This window comes from Thalassophryne amazonica, unplaced genomic scaffold (genome assembly GCF_902500255.1).
Source record: "Thalassophryne amazonica unplaced genomic scaffold, fThaAma1.1, whole genome shotgun sequence".
NCBI lineage: Eukaryota > Metazoa > Chordata > Actinopteri > Batrachoidiformes > Batrachoididae > Thalassophryne > Thalassophryne amazonica.
Window position 1 is genome coordinate 145,485 of NW_022986255.1, and position 22,482 is coordinate 167,966.

Genomic DNA, 22,482 nt, shown 5'->3' on the forward strand with positions numbered 1-22,482 from the left:
CGCCTTTGGAGACGGCTTATGGTAGAGAAATGAACATTCAATACACGAGCAACAGCTCTGGTTGACATTCCTGCTGTCAGCATGCCAATTGCATGCTCCCTCAAAACTTGCGACATCTGTGGCATTGTGCTGTGTGATAAAACTGCACCTTTCAGAGTGGCCTTTTATTGTGGGCAGTCTAAGGCACACCTGTGCACTAATCATGGTGTCTAATCAGCATCTTGATATGGCACACCTGTGAGGTGGGATGGATTATCTCAGCAAAGGAGAAGTGCTCACTATCACAGATTTAGACTGGTTTGTGAACAATATTTGAGGGAAATGGTGATATTGTGTATGTGTAAAAAGTTTTAGATCTTTGAGTTCATCTCATACAAAATGGGAGCAAAACCAAAAGTGTTGCATTTAGATTTTTGTTGAGTGTATGTATATAAACAGTGTATGGAGTAATGGAACAAATGGAGATATACACTGAGGCAAATAAGTGGTTGATCCACTGACGATTTTTCAATTTTTCCCCACCTGCAAATAATGGAGAGGTCTGTAATTTTTAATTGTAGATACACTTCAACTGTGAGAGACAAAATCTAAAAAAAATCCAGAAAATCACATTGTATGATTTTTAAATCATTAATTTCCATTTTATTGCATCAAATAAGTATTTGATCCAATAGAAAAACAGACCTTAATATTTGGTACAGAAACCTTTGTCTGCCATTACAGAGATCAGACGTTTCCTGTAGTTCTTGACCAAGTTTGCATCAGTGCATACTCTCTATGCGTGGAGTCTGTTGAGCAATCTTTCTAATTTCATAAGAGCTGAGTTTGCTTGAATTAACATTGTATTTCTGCGTTCTCTATCCAGCTGGAACACCAACGGTCCTGGAAAGTGAAATGACAGAAGGTACAGTCTTTGGTTTCTGTGCTACAGTTTGTGGTAACAAGGCCATTGTAAGTGTTAGAGCAATGAAGCCTGGCAGCAGACCTTCCACAGGGTTTGAAAGTTCCAGCTTTTGTAGCATTGAGCTCCACTGAATGTGTCGCAGAGTAAGGTATCCACCAGTGTTGTTTCCAGCAAGTACTACTGTCACATTAAATTAGACGTGGAACAAATAAACAAGCCTAAGAATCTGAAATGTCATTTGCTAATTTGTAATGTAATAAGTTGTGTGTTCGAGTCTGGCATTGTGTATTGAGGTAATGTTTATTGCTGGTGTTTCAGGAAGTATTAGTTCACAGCAGACACAGAAGACCTACCGCAGTCTGCCCTTTAGGACCGTGGAGATCAGCAGCAGTGACGGCACAGGCTGTGATGGTAAGAACATGATCATCATGTCTTTGCTGAAGGGACCAGACAACTCCTACATTACTGGTGGATGTGCAGCGTCCACAAACTCAAAGCTAACTGTTCCAAAATAGCGGTCTACATACACCAGTTCACTGTATTATCAAAGTAATGGTATAAGATGCTTGTTCGTATAGCAGTAATCCCGTCCCTGTATTTGATATATCGGTGCTGGATGTGGCGAGCAGTTAATCCGCTGCTTCTGCAGCAACTCGGAGTTGAGAAAACAGTTTGCGTCATCTCACGACAAAGTGGTGACACAACAAACAAGAGCAGCACATCTGCCATGAGTTTTACAAACATTTTATTCCTTCAAAGTCTGGTTGTATCAGTGCGGCTGGATGCCCCCCCCCAACACCCTCAGTGTAAAGGTGCACTTTTGAAGACCTTTTTTAATATATTATTATTACTGCTACTAATGATGATAATTTTAACAACTAAAATGTTTAATCGGTGTTAGTCTGTGCCTACATTTTACTCCAGATCTGAACTAAGTGGAATTGAGGAGCCATATTAAAATATATTTACTTAATTTAACTTTTCTGCATAAATAAAGTGGAATGTGAAGGGATGTCTAAGCTCAACCAGAACTGGGTCTGTTTGGGATTGTTGCTTTAAAATCTTTTATTTAACAAATGATTAGCTCCCTGATGCTGCGTGTCCTTTTTGCTGGATAAAAGCCTGCAGTTGTTTGTTGTAGTTTTCATGAAGTCTCAGACATGTCTCCTGAGGAATCCCACCCCGTTCTTCTTTGGCAAATCTCTCAAACTGCTCCAGATTTGATGGTCTGGCATAAGCCTTAGTCTCCTCAATGGGATTCAGTTTGAGGCTTTGTGCCGGTCAGTCACTAACACTCATTTTGGTCTTCGGGAGGTTGGTCTGTTGTCATGCTGGAAGACAAAGTGACGACTCAGACCCAGTTTTGCTGATGACTGCTTGAGGTTTTCTTTCAAAAGCTTCAGATGTCCTTCTTTCTTCCTGATTCCTTCCACCTTGAGGAGATTCTCAGCTCCAGATGCACTGAAGCATCCCACAACATAATGATTAAATGCAGAGTGGTGCATACAGAGCAAAAAGAGAAAGAAACACTCAGTGCATCATGGGAACCCCCAGCAGTCTAAGTCTATAGCAGCATAACTATGGGATGGTTCAGGGTCACCTGATCCAGCCCTAACTATAAGCTTTAGCAAAAAGGTTAAAGGTTTAAGCCTAATCTTAAAAGTAGAGAGGGTGTCTGTCTCCCTGATCTGGATTGGGAGCTGGTTCCACAGGAGAGGAGCCTGAAAGCTGAAGGCTCTGCCTCCCATTCTACTCTTACAAACCCTAGAAACTACAAGTAAGCCTACAGTCTGAGAGCGAAGTGCTCTATTGGGGTGATATGGTACTATGAGGTCCCTAAGATAAGATGGGACCTGATTATTCAAAACCTTATAAGTAAGAAGAAGAATTTTAAATTCTATTCTAGAATTAACAAGAAGCCAATGAAGAGAGGCCAATATGGGTGAGATATGCTCTCTCCTTCTAGTCCCTGTCAGTACTCTAGCTGCAGCATTTTGAATTAACTGAAGGCTTTGCAGGGCAACCTGATAATAATGAATTACAATAGTCCAGCCTAGAGGAAATAAATGCATGAATTAGTTTTTCAGCATCACTCTGAGACAAGACCTTTCTAATTTTAGAGATATTGCGCAAATGCAAAAAAGCAGTCCTACATATTTGTTTAATATGCGCATTGAATGACATATCCTGATCAAAAATGACTCCAAGATTTCTCACAGTATTACTAGAGGTCAGGGTAATGCCATCCAGAGTAAGGATCTGGTTAGACACCATGTTTCTAAGATTTGTGGGGCCAAGTACAATAACTTCAGTTTTATCTGAGTTTAAAAGCAGGAAATTAGAGGTCATCTATGTCTTTGTCTGTAAGACAATCCTGCAGTTTAGCTAATTGGTGTGTGTCCTCTGGCTTCATGGATAGATAAAGCTGGGTATCATCTGCGTAACAATGAAAATTTAAGCAATGCTGTCTAATAATACTGCCTAAGGGAAGCATGTATAAAGTGAATAAAATTGGTCCTAGCACAGAACCTTGTGGAACTCCATAATTAACCTTAGTCTGTGAAGAAGATTCCCCATTTACATGAACAAATTGTAATCTATTAGATAAATATGATTCAAACCACCGCAGCGCAGTGCCTTTAATACCTATGGCATGCTCTAATCTCTGTAATAAAATTTTATGGTCAACAGTATCAAAAGCAGCACTGAGGTCTAACAGAACAAGCACAGAGATGAGTCCACTGTCTGAGGCCATAAGAAGATCATTTGTAACCTTCAGTAATGCTGTTTCTGTACTATGATGAATTCTAAAACCTGATTGAAACTCTTCAAATAGACCATTCCTCTGCAGATGATCAGTTAGCTGTTTTACAACTACCCTTTCAAGAATTTTTGAGAGAAAAGGAAGGTTGGAGATTGGCCTATAATTAGCTAAGATAGCTGGGTCAAGTGATGGCTTTTTAAGTAATGGTTTAATTACTGCCACCTTAAAAGCCTGTCGTACATAGCCAACTAATAAAGATAGATTGATCATATTTAAGATCGAAGCATTAAATAATGGTAGGTCTTCCTTGAGCAGCCTGGTAGGAATGGGGTCTAATAGACATGTTGATGGTTTGGATGAAGTAACTAATGAAAATAACTCAGACAGAACAATCGGAGAGAAAGAGTCTAACCAAATACCGGCATCACTGAAAGCAGCCAAAGATAATGATACGTCTTTGGGATGGTTATGAGTAATTTTTTCTCTAATAGTTAAAATTTTATTAGCAAAGAAAGTCATGAAGTCATTACTAGTTAAAGTTAAAGGAATACTCGGCTCAATAGAGCTCTGACTCTTTGTCAGCCTGGCTACAGTGCTGAAAAGAAACCTGGGGTTGTTCTTATTTTTTTCAATTAGTGATGAGTAGTAAGATGTCCTAGCTTTACGGAGGGCTTTTTTTATAGAGCAACAGGCTCTTTTTCCAGGCTAAGTGAAGATCTTCTAAATTAGTGAGACGCCATTTCCTCTCCAACTTACGGGTTATCTGCTTTAAGCTGCGAGTTTGTGAGTTATACCACGGAGTCAGGCACTTCTGATTTAAAGCTCTCTTTTTCAGAGGAGCTACAGCATCCAAAGTTGTCTTCAATGAGGATGTAAAACTATTGACGAGATACTCTATCTCACTTACAGAGTTTAGGTAGCTACTCTGCACTGTTGGTATATGGCATTAGAGAACATAAAGAAGGAATCATATCCTTAAACCTAGTTACAGCGCTTTCTGAAAGACTTCTAGTGTAATGAAACTTATTCCCCACTGCTGGGTAGTCCATCAGAGTAAATGTAAATGTTATTAAGAAATGATCAGACAGAAGGGAGTTTTCAGGGAATACTGTTAAGTCTTCTATTTCCATACCATAAGTCAGAACAAGATCTAAGATATGATTAAAGTGGTGGGTGGACTCATTTACATTTTGAGCAAAGCCAATTGAGTCTAATAATAGATTAAATGCAGTGTTGAGGCTGTCATTCTCAGCATCTGTGTGGATGTTAAAATCGCCCACTATAATTATCTTATCTGAGCTAAGCACTAAGTCAGACAAAAGGTCTGAAAATTCACAGAGAAACTCACAGTAACGACCAGGTGGACGATAGATAATAACAAATAAAACTGGTTTTTGGGACTTCCAATTTGGATGGACAAGACTAAGAGTCAAGCTTTCAAATGAATTAAAGCTCTGTCTGGGTTTTTGATTCATTAATAAGCTGGAATGGAAGATTGCTGCTAATCCTCCGCCTCGGCCCGTGCTACGAGCATTCTGACAGTTAGTGTGACTCGGGGCGTTGACTCATTTAAACTAACATATTCATCCTGCTGTAACCAGGTTTCTGTAAGGCAGAATAAATCAATATGTTGATCAATTATTATATCATTTACTAACAGGGACTTAGAAGAGAGAGACCTAATGTTTAATAGACCACATTTAACTGTTTTAGTCTGTGGTGCAGTTGAAGGTGCTATATTATTTTTTCTTTTTGAATTTTTATGCTTAAATAGATTTTTGCTGGTTATTGGTGGTCTGGGAGCAGGCAGCGTCTCTACGGGGATGGGGTAATGAGGGGATGGCAGGGGGAGAGAAGCTGCAGAGAGGTGTGTAAGACTACAACTCTGCTTCCTGGTCCCAACCCTGGATAGTCACAGTTTGGAGGATTTAAGAAAATTGGCCAGATTTCTAGATATGAGAGCTGCTCCATCCAAAGTGGGATGGATGCCGTCTCTCCTAACAAGACCAGGTTTTCCCCAGAAGCTTTGCCAATTATCTACGAAGCCCACCTCATTTTTTGGACACCACTCAGACAGCCAGCAATTCAAGGAGAACATGCGGCTAAACATGTCACTCCCGGTCCGATTGGGGAGGGGCCCAGAGAACACTACAGAGTCCGACATTGTTTTTGCAAAGTTACACACCGATTCAATGTTAATTTTAGTGACCTCCGATTGGCGTAATCGGGTGTCATTACTGCCGACGTGAATTACAATCTTACCAAATTTACGCTTAGCCTTAGCCAGCAGTTTCAAATTTCCTTCAATGTCGCCTGCTCTGGCCCCCGGAAGACAATTGACTATGGTTGCTGGTGTCGCTAACTTCACATTTCTCAAAACAGAGTCGCCAATAACCAGAGTTTGTTCCTCGGTGGGTGTGTCCCGAGTGGGGAAAAACGGTTAGAAATGTGAACGGGTTGGTGGTGTACAGGGGGCTTCTGTTCAGAACTACGCTTCCTCCTCAGTCACCCAGTCGGCCTGCTTTCCCGGCTGCTCGGGATCTGCCAGAGGGAAACTAACGGCGGGCGGCTAAGCTACCTTGGTCCACACCGACTACAGGGGCCTGGCTAGCTGTAGAATTTTCCAAGGTGCAGAGCCGAGTCTCCAATTCGCCCAGCCTGGCCTCCAAAGCTATGAATAAGCTACACTTATTACAAGTACCATTACTGCTAAAGGAGGCCGAGGAATAACTAAACATTTCACACCCAGAGCAGAAAAGTGCAGGAGAGACAGGAGAAGCCGCCATGCTAAACCGGCTAAGAGCTAGTAGCTGCGCTAAGCTAGCGGATTCCTAAAAACACACAAAGTGAATAATGTGTAAATAATTTAGAGGTGATTCAGCAGAGGGAGTGCTTTAGTTAAGGCACGTGAAGATTACACTGTGGAACAAATCGTTATCTAGTTAACTAGATCAATCTAACTGCGCAGATTAAACAGCTAACAGATACAGCAAAACACCGCTGTGCTCTGGAACAGGAAGTGATACAATACCGCAGTGAGAGCCAATCACCAGTAGAGGCAAGCCAAGGATAATAATCCCACTGCCGTGTCTCACCGTGTGGATGGTGTTCTTTGGGCTTCCTTCTGCAAATTTAAGCTGTGTCTCTGTGGACAAAGAGCTTTAGTGTTGCCTCATCTGACCAAAGGTCATGCTTCCAGTCTGCATCATCTTTCGCCACGTTGCCCTCAGCAGACTTTAGTCTGGATTGAAGGTGCGTCTCCTGCAGAAGTGGAGTTTTTCTTGGTTTGCAACCTCTCAGTCCGTCCCTGTCCAGGGATCTAGTGATTGTCTTCTTTGAGACCACAATTCCTAACTTGGCTAAGTTAGTCACTCATGTCTTGGCAGTTGTTTTGGGGTCTTATACTTATGCTGTGTGTCATTTGGTAGATGATCCTCAGTTTGAATTTGATTTTTTTTTAAAGCTTTGAGTGTTACAAAGCTGAAGCTCATCACTGAACATCAGGGGTTTGTGTGGTTCAACAAAAAGGTCCGTTCTTAAGGGCCAAATAATTTTGACCCTGCTAATTTTTTGTTTTTGTGAAATACTTTGTAGACAGAAATAAAATGAAAACAATGCAAGCATCCAAAATAAAATTAGGATTTTAGAATGGTGCATTGAAAATTCCTTGCTCCATTTAAAAAAAAAAAAAAAAAAAAAAAAAAAAAAAAAAAAAAAAAAAAAAGCATGTGAAAGATTTGAAGAAAACATAAAATTTCAAATGGGGGCTTATAGTTTTGTTCTTATCTGTGACAAGCTTCGTTCATCATTGATTTGTTCCATTTATACTATTTACATTATTTCTATTTTTTTCACTCTTCATATCCATCTCTAATGTTCACTTTTATACCAGAAACTGCTAGAGCAGAGGGATTTATGATCCTGATGAGTCAGACGAATCATGTTTGAAAGACAGACACATTCTGACAAAAACAAATGCTGCACACATCTGGACCCAACATTCATACAATGCTGGTTTTTGTAGCTTTCTGAACATGAGACAACTATCAAGCTTTTCTTCCTCTGTTCCGTCAGTAGCGGTGAGGAACTGATGCACAGCAAAGACACACTGAGTGATGTTGGTCTGTTCCTGAAAGGAGACAGGAGGATTGCTGAGCACATAGGAATCAGAATAGCTTTTATTCGTCAAGTATCTACAAGAACTGAATAATTCATAGTTAAAATGTGCGTTAAAATGTGTGCAAAGGAGAAACAGACAAACAGATTGAAGTTATACATGAGGTATATGAATGAGTGAGTTGTTTTGGCAGGTTAAGTTGTTCATCAGTGTGACGGCATGTGGAAAGAAACTGTTCCCGTGTCTGGTTGTTCTGATGTACAGAGCTCTGTAACTTTGACCAGAGGGGATGAACTTAAACAGGTTGTGTCCAGGGTGGGAGGGGTCTGCAGAGATGTTATCAGCTCACTTCCTGGTCCTGGGCCGTTATCAGTCCTGGATGGAGGGCAGAGGGTTTTAAACCCCCAGAGGGTTTAAAACAGCTGTTATTGTTGTGAAGTGGAATTTCAAACCTTCTATGGACTCGTTCAATTCTAGAGCGTGGTTTTTCTATTTTGAAAGCATTATTTGTTAAATAGTGTAGGAGTTCAAGTACATCGGGGTCTTGTTCATGAGTGAAGGGATGATGGCGTGTGAGATTGGCTGGAGAATCGGTGCAGCAGACAGGCGGTGTTGCATTCGCTCTACCGTACTGTTGTGACGAAAAGGGAGCTGAGCCAAAAGGCGAAGCTCCCCATCCTACTGGTCAGTCTTCGTTCCTACTCTCACCTATGGTCATGAGAGTTGGGTCATGACCGAAAGAACTAGATTGCGGGTACAAGCGGCTGAAATGGGCTTCCTCAGGAGGGTGGCTGGTGTCTCCCTTAGAGATAGGGTGAGAAGTTCGGTCATCTGTGTGGAGCTTGGAGTAGAGCCACTGCTCCTTTGCGATGAAAGGAGCCAGCTGAGGTGGTTTGTGCATCTGGTAAGGATGCCCCCTGGGCACCTCCCTAGTGAGGTGTTTCAGGCACATCCATCTGGGAGGAGACCCCAGAGAAGACCCAGGACTAGGTGGAGAGGCCCAGGGTCCCCTGCTGGAGCTGTTGCCCCCGTGATCCTGGAGAAGCGGTTGAAGATGAGAGTATTGCTTAAATGTGCTCGTTCTTTAAGATGAAGAACGTTTTTATTTTTCTTATTGCTGTTGCTTCTTCTTCTGCACTGGAGTGTGAGTGACTTCACCTCATTCAGTGTACATGGGCAGCTCCTCACACTTGTGGACTCTGTCATCTTGTGGTCACAGATGATTGTATTATTCTACACATTGCACTGGAATATAAATTGCAGGTACTCTTAAACTAGTAAAAAAAAAACGCATGGCATGAAGTCTGGAAAATGCTCCATATGTCCCACAAACACCCAAAAGCTTATAAATCTTTGTGATGGCATAAAATGTTTGACAGTGTTGTGATCGAGGGAAAGGTGACAATTTGAATCAGTTTGCTCCCTTATTAAAAGTCTCTTCTGTCCTCAAAGTTTTGTCAAAAACTTAAGATACCTTGTCCAATGACAGATAGCCGTCACTCTGTCGCCGGGGAGAATTAAGGTTTTTAAAGTCAGGTTAATGGTGAAAATAAATGAGGAGTTGAAGTTGGTGTGTATTTGTGTAAGTGAGGGCTGCCCTTGAGTGGGGTCTGCTGGAGGCTTCTTCCCTTCCTTTACCACTGTCAGTGTGCTGTGCTCACGTGGGGGTGGGGGTGGTGGTGGTGGTCTGTCAGTACTACATTAGGAAATCTCACAGTTTAAATGATCATGTTCTAAAAATGACTCTGCAGTCTCATGGACAGAAACATAAATGTATTATTTTCATTTTTAACATGTATGTAAATCCACATTTTTTATTTGAATTGCCTGTATTGTTTGTACGGCTGAGTGTTTAGCAACAACAGATATTTGGGGAGTTCTGAGACTTGTCTTGAGTCTGGACCTCACTCCCCTCCTGAAAGACGAGCAGCGTAAACGTTGCGTCCTGCTGAGTATAAACTAAGTGCTGCACCCAGATCTTTGAGGTGTGGACAGTTGAGACATTTGTGACTTTGTCTTTAATGTTTCCAGAGATATTTATGGAGTTTTGTAAATGTGATTACAGCTAAAGAGAACCTGGCTCTTCTCCTTCACCGTGTGAGTGACTTAAAGACGAACGTGAGGAAAGCAGCGCTGCAGGTACCGCCGCCGACTGAGCCACGTATCATTTGGACCTCGTCACCAACGTTTTGTCTCGTCCTGGTCTTTGTGTGGTCAGTAGAGGTGTGTGTGACCTTGAGTCCTTTCACAGGCCCTGGTCGGGCTCCTGAAGCACGGCGTGATCCCCATGAGCAGGGAGAACCTGTCTGTGCTGTCCGAGCGCTGCAGAGACCCCGCCGTGTCTGTGAAGAAGAAAGCCCTGCAGTGTGTCGGAGACCTGCTCACAGTAAGTCCTCTGACGGCCTCTCTGCCTGCTTTCACAGGCGGTGTGGCACCTGTAGGGACTGTGACCATCAGGTCAGGTCAGGTTCCTTTATTCGTACCCGTAGGTAAATTAGGTTTGCAGTTCAGAAGAGAGGGGCATCCCCAAACCATGCACTCATACATACAATACAACATGAATAAATAAACAGTAAAAACAAACCAGGACTTAAAGTGTTCAGAGTCAGTTGTTCTTAGTGGCGCTGATTTTTGTTTAGCACAGATATTGCTGCAGGAACAAAACTGTTTTTAAATCTCTTTGTTCGACATTTTGGAACAGAAAATCTCTGAGCAGACGGCAGGAGCACAAACAGAGTTCAGAGGGTGGGATTGGTCCTGGCTGATACTACAGCCGAGCCGCTGTAACTGTCTGATGTACAGTGAGTCTAGGCTCAACTGTGGTTGCCCAGTCAGCTTACTTGCCCATGTAACTATGTTGTTTAGAGAGTTCCTGTTCATCATAGATAATGACCCAAACCAAGCCACTAAAGAAAATGATAAGATGGACTTAATAAAAGCACGACAGAACAAGGATATAAGAGTTTGATCAACATTAAAAACAGCCAGTTTCCTGAGACAGTACAGGCGCCGCTGTCCTTTCTTGAAGACTTCCTCGCAGTTGGCTACAAAGGTCAGTCCAGAGTCAATTACAGTTCCAAGGTATTTGTATGTGGTGACCTGCCCCACAGTCTCACCTTTGATTGAGGTGGTCATGCTATGAGTTTGACCATCTGACATCCACAGCACAAGGTTCCTGCTTCAAAGCTGCCCCCTCTGTTGTCCATGTGAAGTTTTGTCAGGAAGGGTATCCGGTGTAAAACCTGTGCCAAATCAACATGCAGATTTGTATCTAATTTGCTGTGGCGCCCCCAAGTGGGGGAAGAAGGGAATAGCCGAAATAAGCAATTTGCCTCATAAATAAGGTGCTGTGCTGGTCAAGGGTCACATCTGGATTTTAACTAAAGGGTTGAGAACCATCATCACGTGGAGTCTGGTGAGGGCTCGGTAAGGCTGAAATTGATGTCATTTAGTCGTATTTACTTTGTGTTCTCCTCTGAAACGATGTTTTTACTCAGATGACACCAGTGCAAGCTGGGTGGGAATCTTCAGACGCATCATGATTTGATTATGATTCAAAGGCTGAGGTTTGATGGAAAAATGATTATCAGTGCATCTTTTTCTCACTGAGAGGCAACTTGGTGCTTTTCAAATCAAAGTATTTGTAATGACCCATTATGAATTTATTTTCAATGCATCATTCAGCAGCTCAGCAGAATTTTGCATATTTGTGTGGCTCTCATTCACTTATTCTAAATTCTAAAACCTGGGGGGCTGTTGCATCCCGCCCACCTTCAAAAACCATCTCTGGCAGAGTGGCTTCAGACTGACTCCTGTTTGGATATTATCACTCCATCAGACTAAAGGTCAGACTCACATCTACAGCATCTACCTGACTCTGGTTGATGTTTTTTCCTGAGGATTCTCAGAAAGTGAAGTCTTTGCTGTGCCTTTTTTACCAAGTGTGTGGTGTTCCTCTCCCAGGTCAGTAGGTCAGTTTCTCCTCTATGTGGTCTCCCAGGAAACAGAAGCCCCTGACCCTTTCTTGGATGTGTTCAGGAGCAGGTTATTTTCTCTAGACCACTCCGTCAGCTGGTCCACCTCCTCCCAGTAGGCGGACTCATCTCCTCCAGTGATACAGCCTGCTACTGTGGTGTCATCCACATATACTTAATGAAGGTGTTGCTGGTGTGGACGGGGTGCAGTCAGAGGTGTAGAGGGTGAAGAGCAGCGGGCTCAGCATGCAGCCCTGAGGGGAACCGGTGCTGAGTGTGAGACCTGTGGATATGTGGGGGCCAATCCTGACTCTCTGTGAGCCACCTGACAGAAAGTCCTTAATCCAAAGACATGTGGACTGAGGTAGACCGATGTTCAGCAGGTTCCTCACGAGGCCGTGGGGGAGGATGGTGTTGAATGCTGAACTATAATCCATGAAGAGAAGATGGACGTAGGTGCCCTGTTGGTCCAGGTGGGTCAGTGTGGTGTGGAGGGCAGAGGTCACAGCACCCCTAGTTGACCTGTTGGCCTTGTAAGTGAATTGGTTTGGGTCTAAAGTGGGGGTTATGAATGACATGATCTGACTTCTAACCAGCTTTTCAAAACACTTCATCACCACCGGAGTGAGTTCAGCAGGCCGGGTGTCACTGAGGCTGGTTACGGGGGTTTCTTGGGTTGGGGGACTATGGTGGAGGTCTTCAGGGGTGACAGGACAGCAGACTGTGTCAGGGAAGATTTTGGTCAATACCCCAGCAAGCTGGTCTGCACAGTCTGTCAGCACCCATCCAGAGACTTGGCCCTTTGGATTCCCACGTGCCCTCTACCAGCACATATTCAGTGAAAGCTGTGGTGGAGATGATTTTAGGTGACCAGCCATGATCTTCTCCAAATAATCTACATTGATTCTTTCTTCACCTGTGATGAAGCAACACAGTGAGTCAGTTTTCAGCTGAACGTCCGGCGTGCTGACGGACGGTGCTGTTAAAAGTGGAGATTTCCTTTTGTGGCACAAACAAACACTCCGTCACACAACTGTTTAGTTTGTTTTTTAGATTTAGGAGTTAAAAACTGTCTTCACATTTTTCTAGAGTTTGTCTCTGGATGCCCACTCTTTTCTTCTCTCACACACACACACACACACACACAAAGACTGAAGCGTTGATGAAACTGTTTCACAAATCTGCTTAAACAATGACTTAAGTAAAAGTAGAAACAGGCTGACATAAGGAATGTGAAAAGTGCTCGTGAATGGTGGTCAGGAGACAAGCCCCCCCACCCCTCCACCACCCTTTGAAAAATATTTAGGAATTTTTTTATCAAGTGGATTTGAAGGCACTTACTTAGTTGTTTGCTTATCTTGTAGTTTTATTTGTTTGCTTGTTATCCTTTAGACCAGGGGCTGTGTAATCAATATCCCTTTGGATTGTTGAGAGCCTGACTGACGTCTGGGGTGGGTATGAAAATGAAAGCCTTTGGTGCCAAAACATACATTTTTTCCAAACATGAATTTTGGATTTTCGTGAGAACCGCTGACTCAAAATATCAACGTGCATCAAGTATGTTTTTTTTTTTCCCAAAAAGAAAATCAAAATAACAGAAAAAGTATGCAATAGACCAGTGGACTCCAAACTATTCCAGAAAGGGCCGAGAGGGTGCAGGTTTTCTTTGCAGCCACCGACTTCAGCAGGTGATTTCACTGATGAACATCACTTGGAGCAAGTGGGATAAGGTCATCAGTGAAATCACCTGCTGAAGTCGGTGGCTGCAAAGAAAACCTGCACCCTCTCGGCCCTTTCTGGAATAGTTTGGAGACCACTGCAATAGACTCTTAAAAAAAAAAATACTTTCATCAGTATTTGTGGATTTTATTATTAAGTTTAAAAAAGTGAACAGTTGGTCCATTTTGCCGTCATTGCCGTCCTCGTCAGAATCTCCTACACCGTCATAATTATCTAAAATACTGCATTGACTGATGTTTTGACAAATCATGTCTGGCGCACGTGCACAGACCTGTGAACCAGACATTGTTTTGCAAACGTACAGATGTCTGCATCTGTGCATTTAGTTTGTTTTTTTAACAACAACCAACGCAATACACAAGTTCCCTTACACAATCACACAACAGCATAAAATCAGTGACCATGAAATCGAACGGCAATGAGACATGGTATTCCAATCATGTAATCATGCTGGTAAATAAGTACACATAAATAACTAAACAAATGAAGAAATAAATAAAGGCCAGAGGTTCTCCTACATGTCTAGTGATAAAGCATAAAAAATTACTGTAATATTATTATGAATTACAACTGTCAGATCATTACAAATGTGTGTGATTGTGATCATGTATTTTATGATGTACAGCGACGCTGGATGTGGGGCCAGCGTCGCTCTGTCACGTCATCATGGAGGAGTACATTTAAAAAGCAGACTGCAGTGTGCTGCGTGGACTAAGTAATGTAAAACCAGAACTATATACAACTGTGGAATCATGTTGCACATGGTTTACAGATATTGCACAAGAAACTTGAAGGTGCGGATTAGAGTGATTTGTTATTGTTTGCAGTGATCGCTCTGGGGAGAAAGCTGTCCCTGAGTCTGTTTGTCCTAGTTTTGATTGACCTATACCGTCAGCCAGAGGGTCGTAGGTCAAACAGGTGGTTGCTGGGGTGGGATGTGTCTTTGCTGATGCTGGAATACATTAGTGACAAGTTACAAATATGTGTAAAAGGTTTAACAATACAATCAATAATATTTTTAATCAAGAACATCAAATTGATCACTATCAGTTGATTCCCCCCCCTTGAGGTTACAAACAATGTCAATTATTTAATATTCATCAGTTTCTTTAATGAACATTGAATCCTGAATTTTATTAATTGTTTTTCTGTAATCCAAAGAATGCATTCCAGAAAATACAACTGAATCAGCTAAATTTTTACCCACATTTACAAAGTAATCATTAAAGTGTTCTGCTATAGCTTTATTCACCTTAACAACTGTTTAAGATTATAATCATGCACTACTGGCCACGAAGCGGACCTATTACTCTGATTTGATCAGTAAAAACAAACATAACTCAAAGTTTTTGTTTGACACGGTCACATTTCTTATTCACGGGCAGCCACCTGTTAGTCGTTCTCCCTTTTCAGCGCAGGATTTCTTGGATTATTTTGAGAAGAAAATTGAAGCTATTAGGCTGAGCATATCTCAGCAGGCCTCGGCCCAGCCATTAAAACCTGCTATGGAGGTGGGCGCTACCATTGAGGTGTTACCTAGACTGACAGAATTTAATAGTATTTCATTGGGCGTGCTGACGAAACTTGTGGTGTCTACAAAAAGCACAGCCTGTTTATTTGATCCCATACCAACAAAACTGTTTAAGGACCTGTGGCCCACTCTTGGGCCGACTGTGCTGGAAATTATTAGTCTGTCATTAACCTCTGGATCTGTTCCGAAATGTTTTAAATCAGCAGTGATTAAACCATTACTTAAGAAACCTAATCTTGACCCAAGTGTATTGAAAAATTACAGGCTGATATCAAATCTATCATTCTGTTCCAAAATTTTAGAAAAGGTGGTTTCATGACAGCTCATAGACCACCTCACTGAGAATGATCTTTTTGAGCCGCTGCAGTCTGCTTTTGGGAAATATCATTCCACAGAGACGGCGCTAACTAAAGTAGTGAATGATGTTCTGCGAGCAATGGACTCAGACACCACTACGGTTTTGGTGTTGTTAGATCTCAGTGCTGCGTTTGATACTGTGGATCATCATATTTTGATCAATAGGTTGGAGAATTTTTTTGGGATTACTGGAAGTGCCCTTGCCTGGTTGACGTCATATCTGTCCAGTCGTTCTTAATGTGTCTTGTATAATGGCACTACCTCTGACCTTGCTGACATGAGATTTGGGGTTCCACAGGGATCTGTTTTAGGCCCCTTGCTTTTCTTCCTGTATGTGGCACCCCTTGGGCATATACTGCGGAGTTTTGGGATTGCCATTCATTGTTATGCTGATGATACTAAGTCCATAAAATCCCTGGGGAACTGTCTTCTATCAGTGAGAAGTTGGATGTCTAGTAACTTCCTACTTTTAAACTTTGATAAGACTGAAATGATGGTTCTTGGTCCAGCGAGACATCGGCATCAGTTTGACCAGCTGGCGCTCAGCCTGGGTTCCTGTGTCATACATCATATGGACAAAATGAGGACCCTTGGGGTAATTTTTGATCCAACGTTGTCTTTTGACCTCCACATCAGGGATGTTACTAGGACTGCTTTTTTCCATCTGAGAAATATAGTGAGGATCTGCCCCATCCTGTCCATGGCTGATGCTGAGACCCTGATTCATGCTTTTGTTTCTTCTAAACTAGATTATTATAATGTTCTATTTTCAGGGTTACCACAGTCCAGCATTAGGGGTCTTCAGCTGGTTCACGTAGCTGAACATATCACACCCATTTTGGCATCTTTGCACTGGCTCCCTGTCTCTGTGAGAGCAGATTTTAAGGTTTTGTTATTGACTTATAAGGTTGTTCATGGACTGGCGCCATCTTATCTGGCTGATCTGGTGGAACTCTACGTGCCGGCCCGGGCTCTGCGGTTGCAGGATGCGGGGCTTCTCTGTGTTCCCAGGGTGAAGAAGAAGTCAGCAGGTCAAAGAGCCTTTTCGTATCGTGCACCCACCCTGTGGAACAGTCTTCCTGCGACCGTGAGGCAGTCGGAGTCTGTGGACATTTTTAGGTCAAGACTCAAAACCTATTTTTATTCTCTTTCTTATGGATAGTTTTTATTTTTGTTTTATTCTTTTACTTCTGTTTTTATGTATTTGAATTTTTATTTTTATTTTTTTATTTTTTCATTTTTAATTATTTATTCAATTTTATGTTGAGTTGTTTTATGTAAGGCGCCTTGAGACAGCTTTTGCTGTGATTTGGCGCATTATAAGCTAATTAAATTAAATTAAAATGAACTGTACCGGTACTTGTGTAAAAAAGGGCAGGATATTCTTTAACACCTTTTCTCTTATTTGTGACTTCATTTAAAATCTTTCAACTACCCTTAATGTTTGTTTTATTTTTTCCAATAAATCACTATATTACTGCTTTTTACAAGATCGCATAATGTCACTTTATTTTATATGTCTTGTATCTTTTCTCAGCATCAAATGGTCTTAGTTTTAAGAACTGCTTGTACAGAAAATTCTTCTTTTTACATGCATTTTGCAGTCCCTTAGTGATCTAAGGTTTGCCAACATTTTGCTTATTTCCAACATTTGACACCAAAGGGACAAATGTAGCAAATGCTAGCGCAAGCTAAAGGCTACCCAAAAGCTAACTACTCCTAGGATTCACCCAGGAGTTGGATAATGAGCTAATATTCATAGCTGTTCAACTAAATATGTGATAGAAGTGATAGACAGGTAACAGAAATAAAAGAAATGATTACAATCAGACAATGATAAGAGCGATGTTCAGTCCGGTTGCAGAGGAGGAGGTCCGTCCAGGAAAATGTTGTCAAATCAGCTTAATGAACATGCCAGTCCTAGACAGTTCTGTGGAAGATTGTATTTCTTAATCACTAATCTTCGTGTCTCCTTCACCTGACTTGGCTGTAAAAGTGATCATCCTGACAGTTCAGGTCATGGGTCCTGAACATGGAAGGACTGTTTAAGAAAAAAAAAAAAGAAAGAAAAAATGTCTGACATACGTGAATGGTTCATGTGAAATATTAAAGTCCTTGAATTAAAGCTTAAGTTCACTGCAAGAACTTTTTTTTTTCCTTTTTTTTTTTTCAGATGCAAAATGACAATTGCTGTTTCCAGGTGCTTGTGTCGCTGACCTCGTTCTGATCTCACAGATGCTGATCCTCTGTGTCTGTTTTCTGCGACCAGGCCAAACCAGACTGCAGTGTTGTGCAGAAGGCGTGGCTTCAGGGTGTTGTGCCGGCCGTGGTCGACTCCGAGAACTCTGTCCAGGAGAAAGCCTTGGAGGCTTTGGACCAGGTTCTTCTCAGCCAGGTCAAACCGTACTCTTCCACCCACCACCTCGACAGCAAGCAGAGACTGACCTGGGACCTGCTCCTCCTGCTGTGCTTTGAGTGCCAGAACCTCAGGTACTTTCAGCCATATTCCAGGTGGAGACTCAGTCTGTGTTTCTCCAGGTTGGTGTCCATCAGGTCGGTGTAGACACGTGTCCCTGAGATGGACCTGCACACAGGAGCAGAGACGGCATCCGCTGAAAGCTGGAACTCTGCAGACACATACCTGAGTTACTGTGATGTGGTGAATGTGTGGTCTGGTTATGTCGCAGTAAGGGCCATACGTATTTAGACAGTAACAGCCTTTTTGTCATTTCTGCCTCTGTGCACCTCTACAGTGCAGCTGGCGTCAGTCGAGATGTGCTGGTGGCGTTTGGCTGTACGACTTTTGTCTTTAATTCAAGAGATTGAAGAAAGGTCTTTGGAACTCCAGTCACTTTTCTGCATAGTTCCTCTGTTTTCACAGCCTGTAAATGAATCGACAGACTGACTGTTAATTCAAATCATCACTTTTGGATTTCACTTTAGATTCACTAATATGTTTTTGGACTTCATATATAATAAATGCAAAGGTTGTGGTGTGAGGTTGTGAATATTCCAGTGAGGGAAGCCATCAGACACCTGTGACACCTCTGAAGGGCTTCTGTGGCTGTGATTGGAGAAAGACTGGACAGTGATTTGTCTGAACATAACGATTCCAAAAGGGTATAAATTGGACTATCTATGACTGAATGTTCTGGAGTTATGGGGTAAAAACTGCAAAAATGGTGACAAAGACTTTTGGTTTGTACCACTAGACCATCACCTCCCCTTGTATGGCAGCATCCTGATATCGGGGTGAATGTGAGGCATAATTGTAAAGCGCTTTGAGTGTCTTATGCAGATGGAAATGCGCTATATTACATAGCGTCCATTATATTATACAGCGTCCATTTACCATTTTACCATTTACTCACAAAGCAAGCGCTGTGTTCGGGTGCTCGGCAGTAAATCGGACTCGTTTCTGGTGGGGGTTTGCCTCCGTCAGGGTTGCGCCTTGTCACCAATTCTGTTTGTGATATTCACAGACAGGATATCAAGGTGTAGTCAGGGGGAGGAGGGTTTCCAGTTTGGGGGCCCAGGATCTCATCACTGCTTTTAGTAGATGATGTGGTCCTGTTGGCTTCATTAGCCTGTGACCTCCAACACTCACTTGATCGGTTTGTAGCTGAGTGTGAAACGGCTGGGATGAGGATCAGCACCTCTAAATCTGAGGCCTTGGTTCTCGGCAGGAAACCGATGGATTGCCTACTCCGGGTAGGGAATGAGGTCTTTCCCAAAGTAAAGGAGTCAAGTACCTCGGTGTCTTGTTCACGAATGAGGGGACAATGGTGAGTAAGGTTTGCTGGAGAATTGGCACAGCTGGGGTGGTATTGCATTCGCTCTACCGTACTGTTGTGACGAAAAGGAAGCGGAGCCAAAAGGCAAAGCTCTCGATCTACTGGTCAGTCTTCATTCCTACTCTCACCTATGGTCATGAGAGTTGGATCATGACCGAAAGAACTAGATCGTGGATACAAGCAGCCGAAATGGGCTTCCTCAGGAGGGTGGCTGGTGTCTCCCTTAGGGATAGGGTAAGAACCTCAGTCGTCTGTGGGGAGCTTGGAGTAGAGCCGCTGCTCCTTCACGTTTAAAGTAGCCAGCTGAGGTGGTTCAGGTATCTGGTAAGGATGCCCCCTGGGGCCTTCCTAGGGAGGTGTTCCAGGCATGTCCACCTGGGAGGAGACCCTGGGGAAGACCCAGGACTAGGTGGAGAGATTATATCTCCACACTGGCCTGGGAACGCCTCGGCATCCCCCAGTCAGAGGTGGTCAATGTGGCCCGGGAAAGGGAAGTCTTGGGCCCTCTGCTGGAGCTATTGCCCCTGCAGCCTGATCCCGGATAAGCGGTTGAAGATGAGTAATGAGTGAGTGAGTGACAAAACTTTCTGATGTACTCCGTGGAGATCAGCTGACAAGGAACTCATTTTGCACTTTGTAACTGCATTTTATAAATTGAACTTTCTTTCATTTGTTCATTTTCAACCGCTTATCCTCATCCAGGGTCATGGTAGCAGCAGAGCAGCTCATTCCACACTTCCCTATCCTCAGCCAAGTCTTACAGCACTTCCCAGGGGATCCCAAGCCCGCTGAGAAAGCTAATTTATCCAGTTTGTCCTCGGCCTCCTCACAGTTGGTTGGATGTGCCTGGAACACCTCCAGGGTCGAACAGGGGCCATCCTCACCAGGTGCTTGATCCACCTCAGCTTGTTCCTTTCTGTTGCAAAGAAGCAGTGGTTCTACTGAGTCCATCCCGGATAGTTGAGCTCCTCACCCTGTCCAGGAGTGTAATCCCAGATAACCAATGAAGGAATCTCATTTCTGTTGCTTGTATCCGCAGTCTTGTTCTTTCACTCATTACCCAAAGTTCATAACCATAGGTGAGGATACGAGTGTAAGTCAACTGGTAAATTGAAATCTTCTCCTTCTGGCCCAGCTCCTTCTTCACCACGACTTTCCGGTACAGCATCTGTAAAACATCAGAGGCCACCCCAATCTGTCTGTTGATCTCACACTCCAACTTACCCCCACTCGTAAACAAGACCATCCATTTTCTTCCGCTTTATCCGGAGTCGGGTCGCAGGGGCAGCAGCTCAAGCAAAGCCACCCAGACCTCCCGATCCACACAAACCTCCCCCAGCTCCTCCGGGGGAACCCCAAGGCGTTCCCAAGCCAGCTGAGAGACATAGTCCCTCCAGCGTGTCCTGGGTCTTACCCGGGGCCTCCTTCCAATGGGACGTGCCTGGAACACCTCTCCTGCGAGGCGTCCAGGGGGCATCCGGAAAAGATGCCCGAGCCACCTCAGCTGACTCCTTTCGACGTGGAGGAGCAGCGTAAACAAGACCATGAGATGCTTAAACTTCTCCATTGGGAGCAGCAACTCTCCTAACACAGACAATCCACTGTTTTCTGACAGAGGACCGTTGTCTTATATTTGGAGGTGCTGATTCTTATACCAGTCACTTCACATTCTGCCTCAAACCTGCTCAGTGCACATCGGAGGCCACTGTCTGATGAAGTCAACAGAACTGCATCATCTGCAAAAAGCAGAGACTACACCTTGAAATCCTGTCTGTGAATATCACGAACAAGATTTGTGATAATGCGCAGTCCTGGTGGAGTCCAACACCCACCAGAAACATGTCTGATGTAATGTTGAGAATGCAGACACAGTTCCTACTTTTGTTATATAGAGACCGGATCGCATGTTGCAGAGAATCTGGTACCCTATATTCTCACAACACCCCTCACAGGATACCTTGAGAAACCTGATCACATGCCTTTTTCAAGTCCACAAAACACATGTAGACTGGTTGGTCATCCTCCCAAGACCCCTCTAATATCCTTGCACAGGGTAAAGAGCTGGACCACTGTTCCATGACCAGGATGGAATCCGCATTGCTCCTCCTGAATCGGAAGTCCAACTAACGATCCAAGTCTCCTCTCTAGTACCCTAGCATAGACTTTCCCAGGGAGGCTGAAAGTGTGATTCCTCTCTAATTGGAGCACACTCTCTGGTCCTTTTTTAAAGATGGGAACCACCACCTCAGTTTGCCAATCCAGCGGTACTGTCCCTGACTTCCATGCAACATTGCTTAAGTGTGTCAGCCATTACAGCCCAACAACAGCCCAGAGACTTCAGCAACTCAGGATGGATCTTGTTCACCCTGGCGACTTGCCACAAAGGAGTTTTTTGACTACCTCAATGACTTGCGTTGGGCTCCAGATCTGCCAGAGTCTTCATCCCTGCCTCCTTGATGGAGGGCACATCAGTAGGGTTGAGGAGATCCTCAAAGTTTTCTTTCCACTGCCTGACCATGTCCTCAGTCCAGTGATCAATGGACTTTATTCATAAAAATCACGGGAGGCGGACCTGGTCATTGCACACCTGTTGGCTGTGATGTTGAAATGATGTTGTATATATTATTATTATATGTTATATAAAAAAAAAATTGATTGATTGATTGATTGATGTTGCTCTTTTTTTTCTCCGAGTTCACATCCAAACTGACGTCACTCTGGTCATGTATTGGACAATCCACTGTTGCCATGACAAGAAATGCTATCATCATTGCACGCCCTTTGGATGGTCACGGGATGCTGTATGAGGTGTTTTTGCGTGGCTTGTGTGGTATTTGTGCATCTTCAGGGATTGGTGATTCTCTTGCAGAAATCAGGTGCAGCTTTGTACTTCACGGCGACCATTGCGATCATGGCAGTTTGTGAGAGGACACTGAGAGGGCCCCTTTTTGGCATCATGTGGCGTTTGATGCAATTTCATGACAGCACAAGGACCGCTGGACAGACCCCATCCCTGTGTAAAGGGGGTGTAAACCAACAGCTTCTGTGCTTTTTCTTGGCAAAGAAAAGTTTGACCTCTGTGAACTTTGTGGAATCAATGAAGACCCTTTGTACAGCACTTCAGGAGCTGAGAGAGGAATCTGAGTGTCTGGGTTTGTGATTGTCCTGGATTAAGATTATGATTCAGGCTTTTAATGACTTCCTGAACTTAGCCATCAGAGGTGTACCTGTATGTGGTGAAAGTGTTGAACTTGTACTTGTAGACATTCAATTTTCTTTACAGTGACATTCATGTCTCTGG

The 22,482-nt window shown here is 43.3% G+C and overlaps 1 protein-coding gene across 1 annotated transcript in view; it reads left to right on the forward strand.

The window, feature by feature from the left end:
- The window catches only part of LOC117505838 (condensin-2 complex subunit D3-like), a 236,142-nt gene that overhangs the window by 114,687 nt on the left and 98,973 nt on the right, over positions 1-22,482 (forward strand). Inside the window, 5 exon segments of the mRNA XM_034165369.1 lie at positions 866-904; positions 1,223-1,315; positions 9,851-9,924; positions 10,037-10,171; positions 17,657-17,877. Coding sequence (XP_034021260.1) covers positions 866-904; positions 1,223-1,315; positions 9,851-9,924; positions 10,037-10,171; positions 17,657-17,877 — 562 coding nt within the window.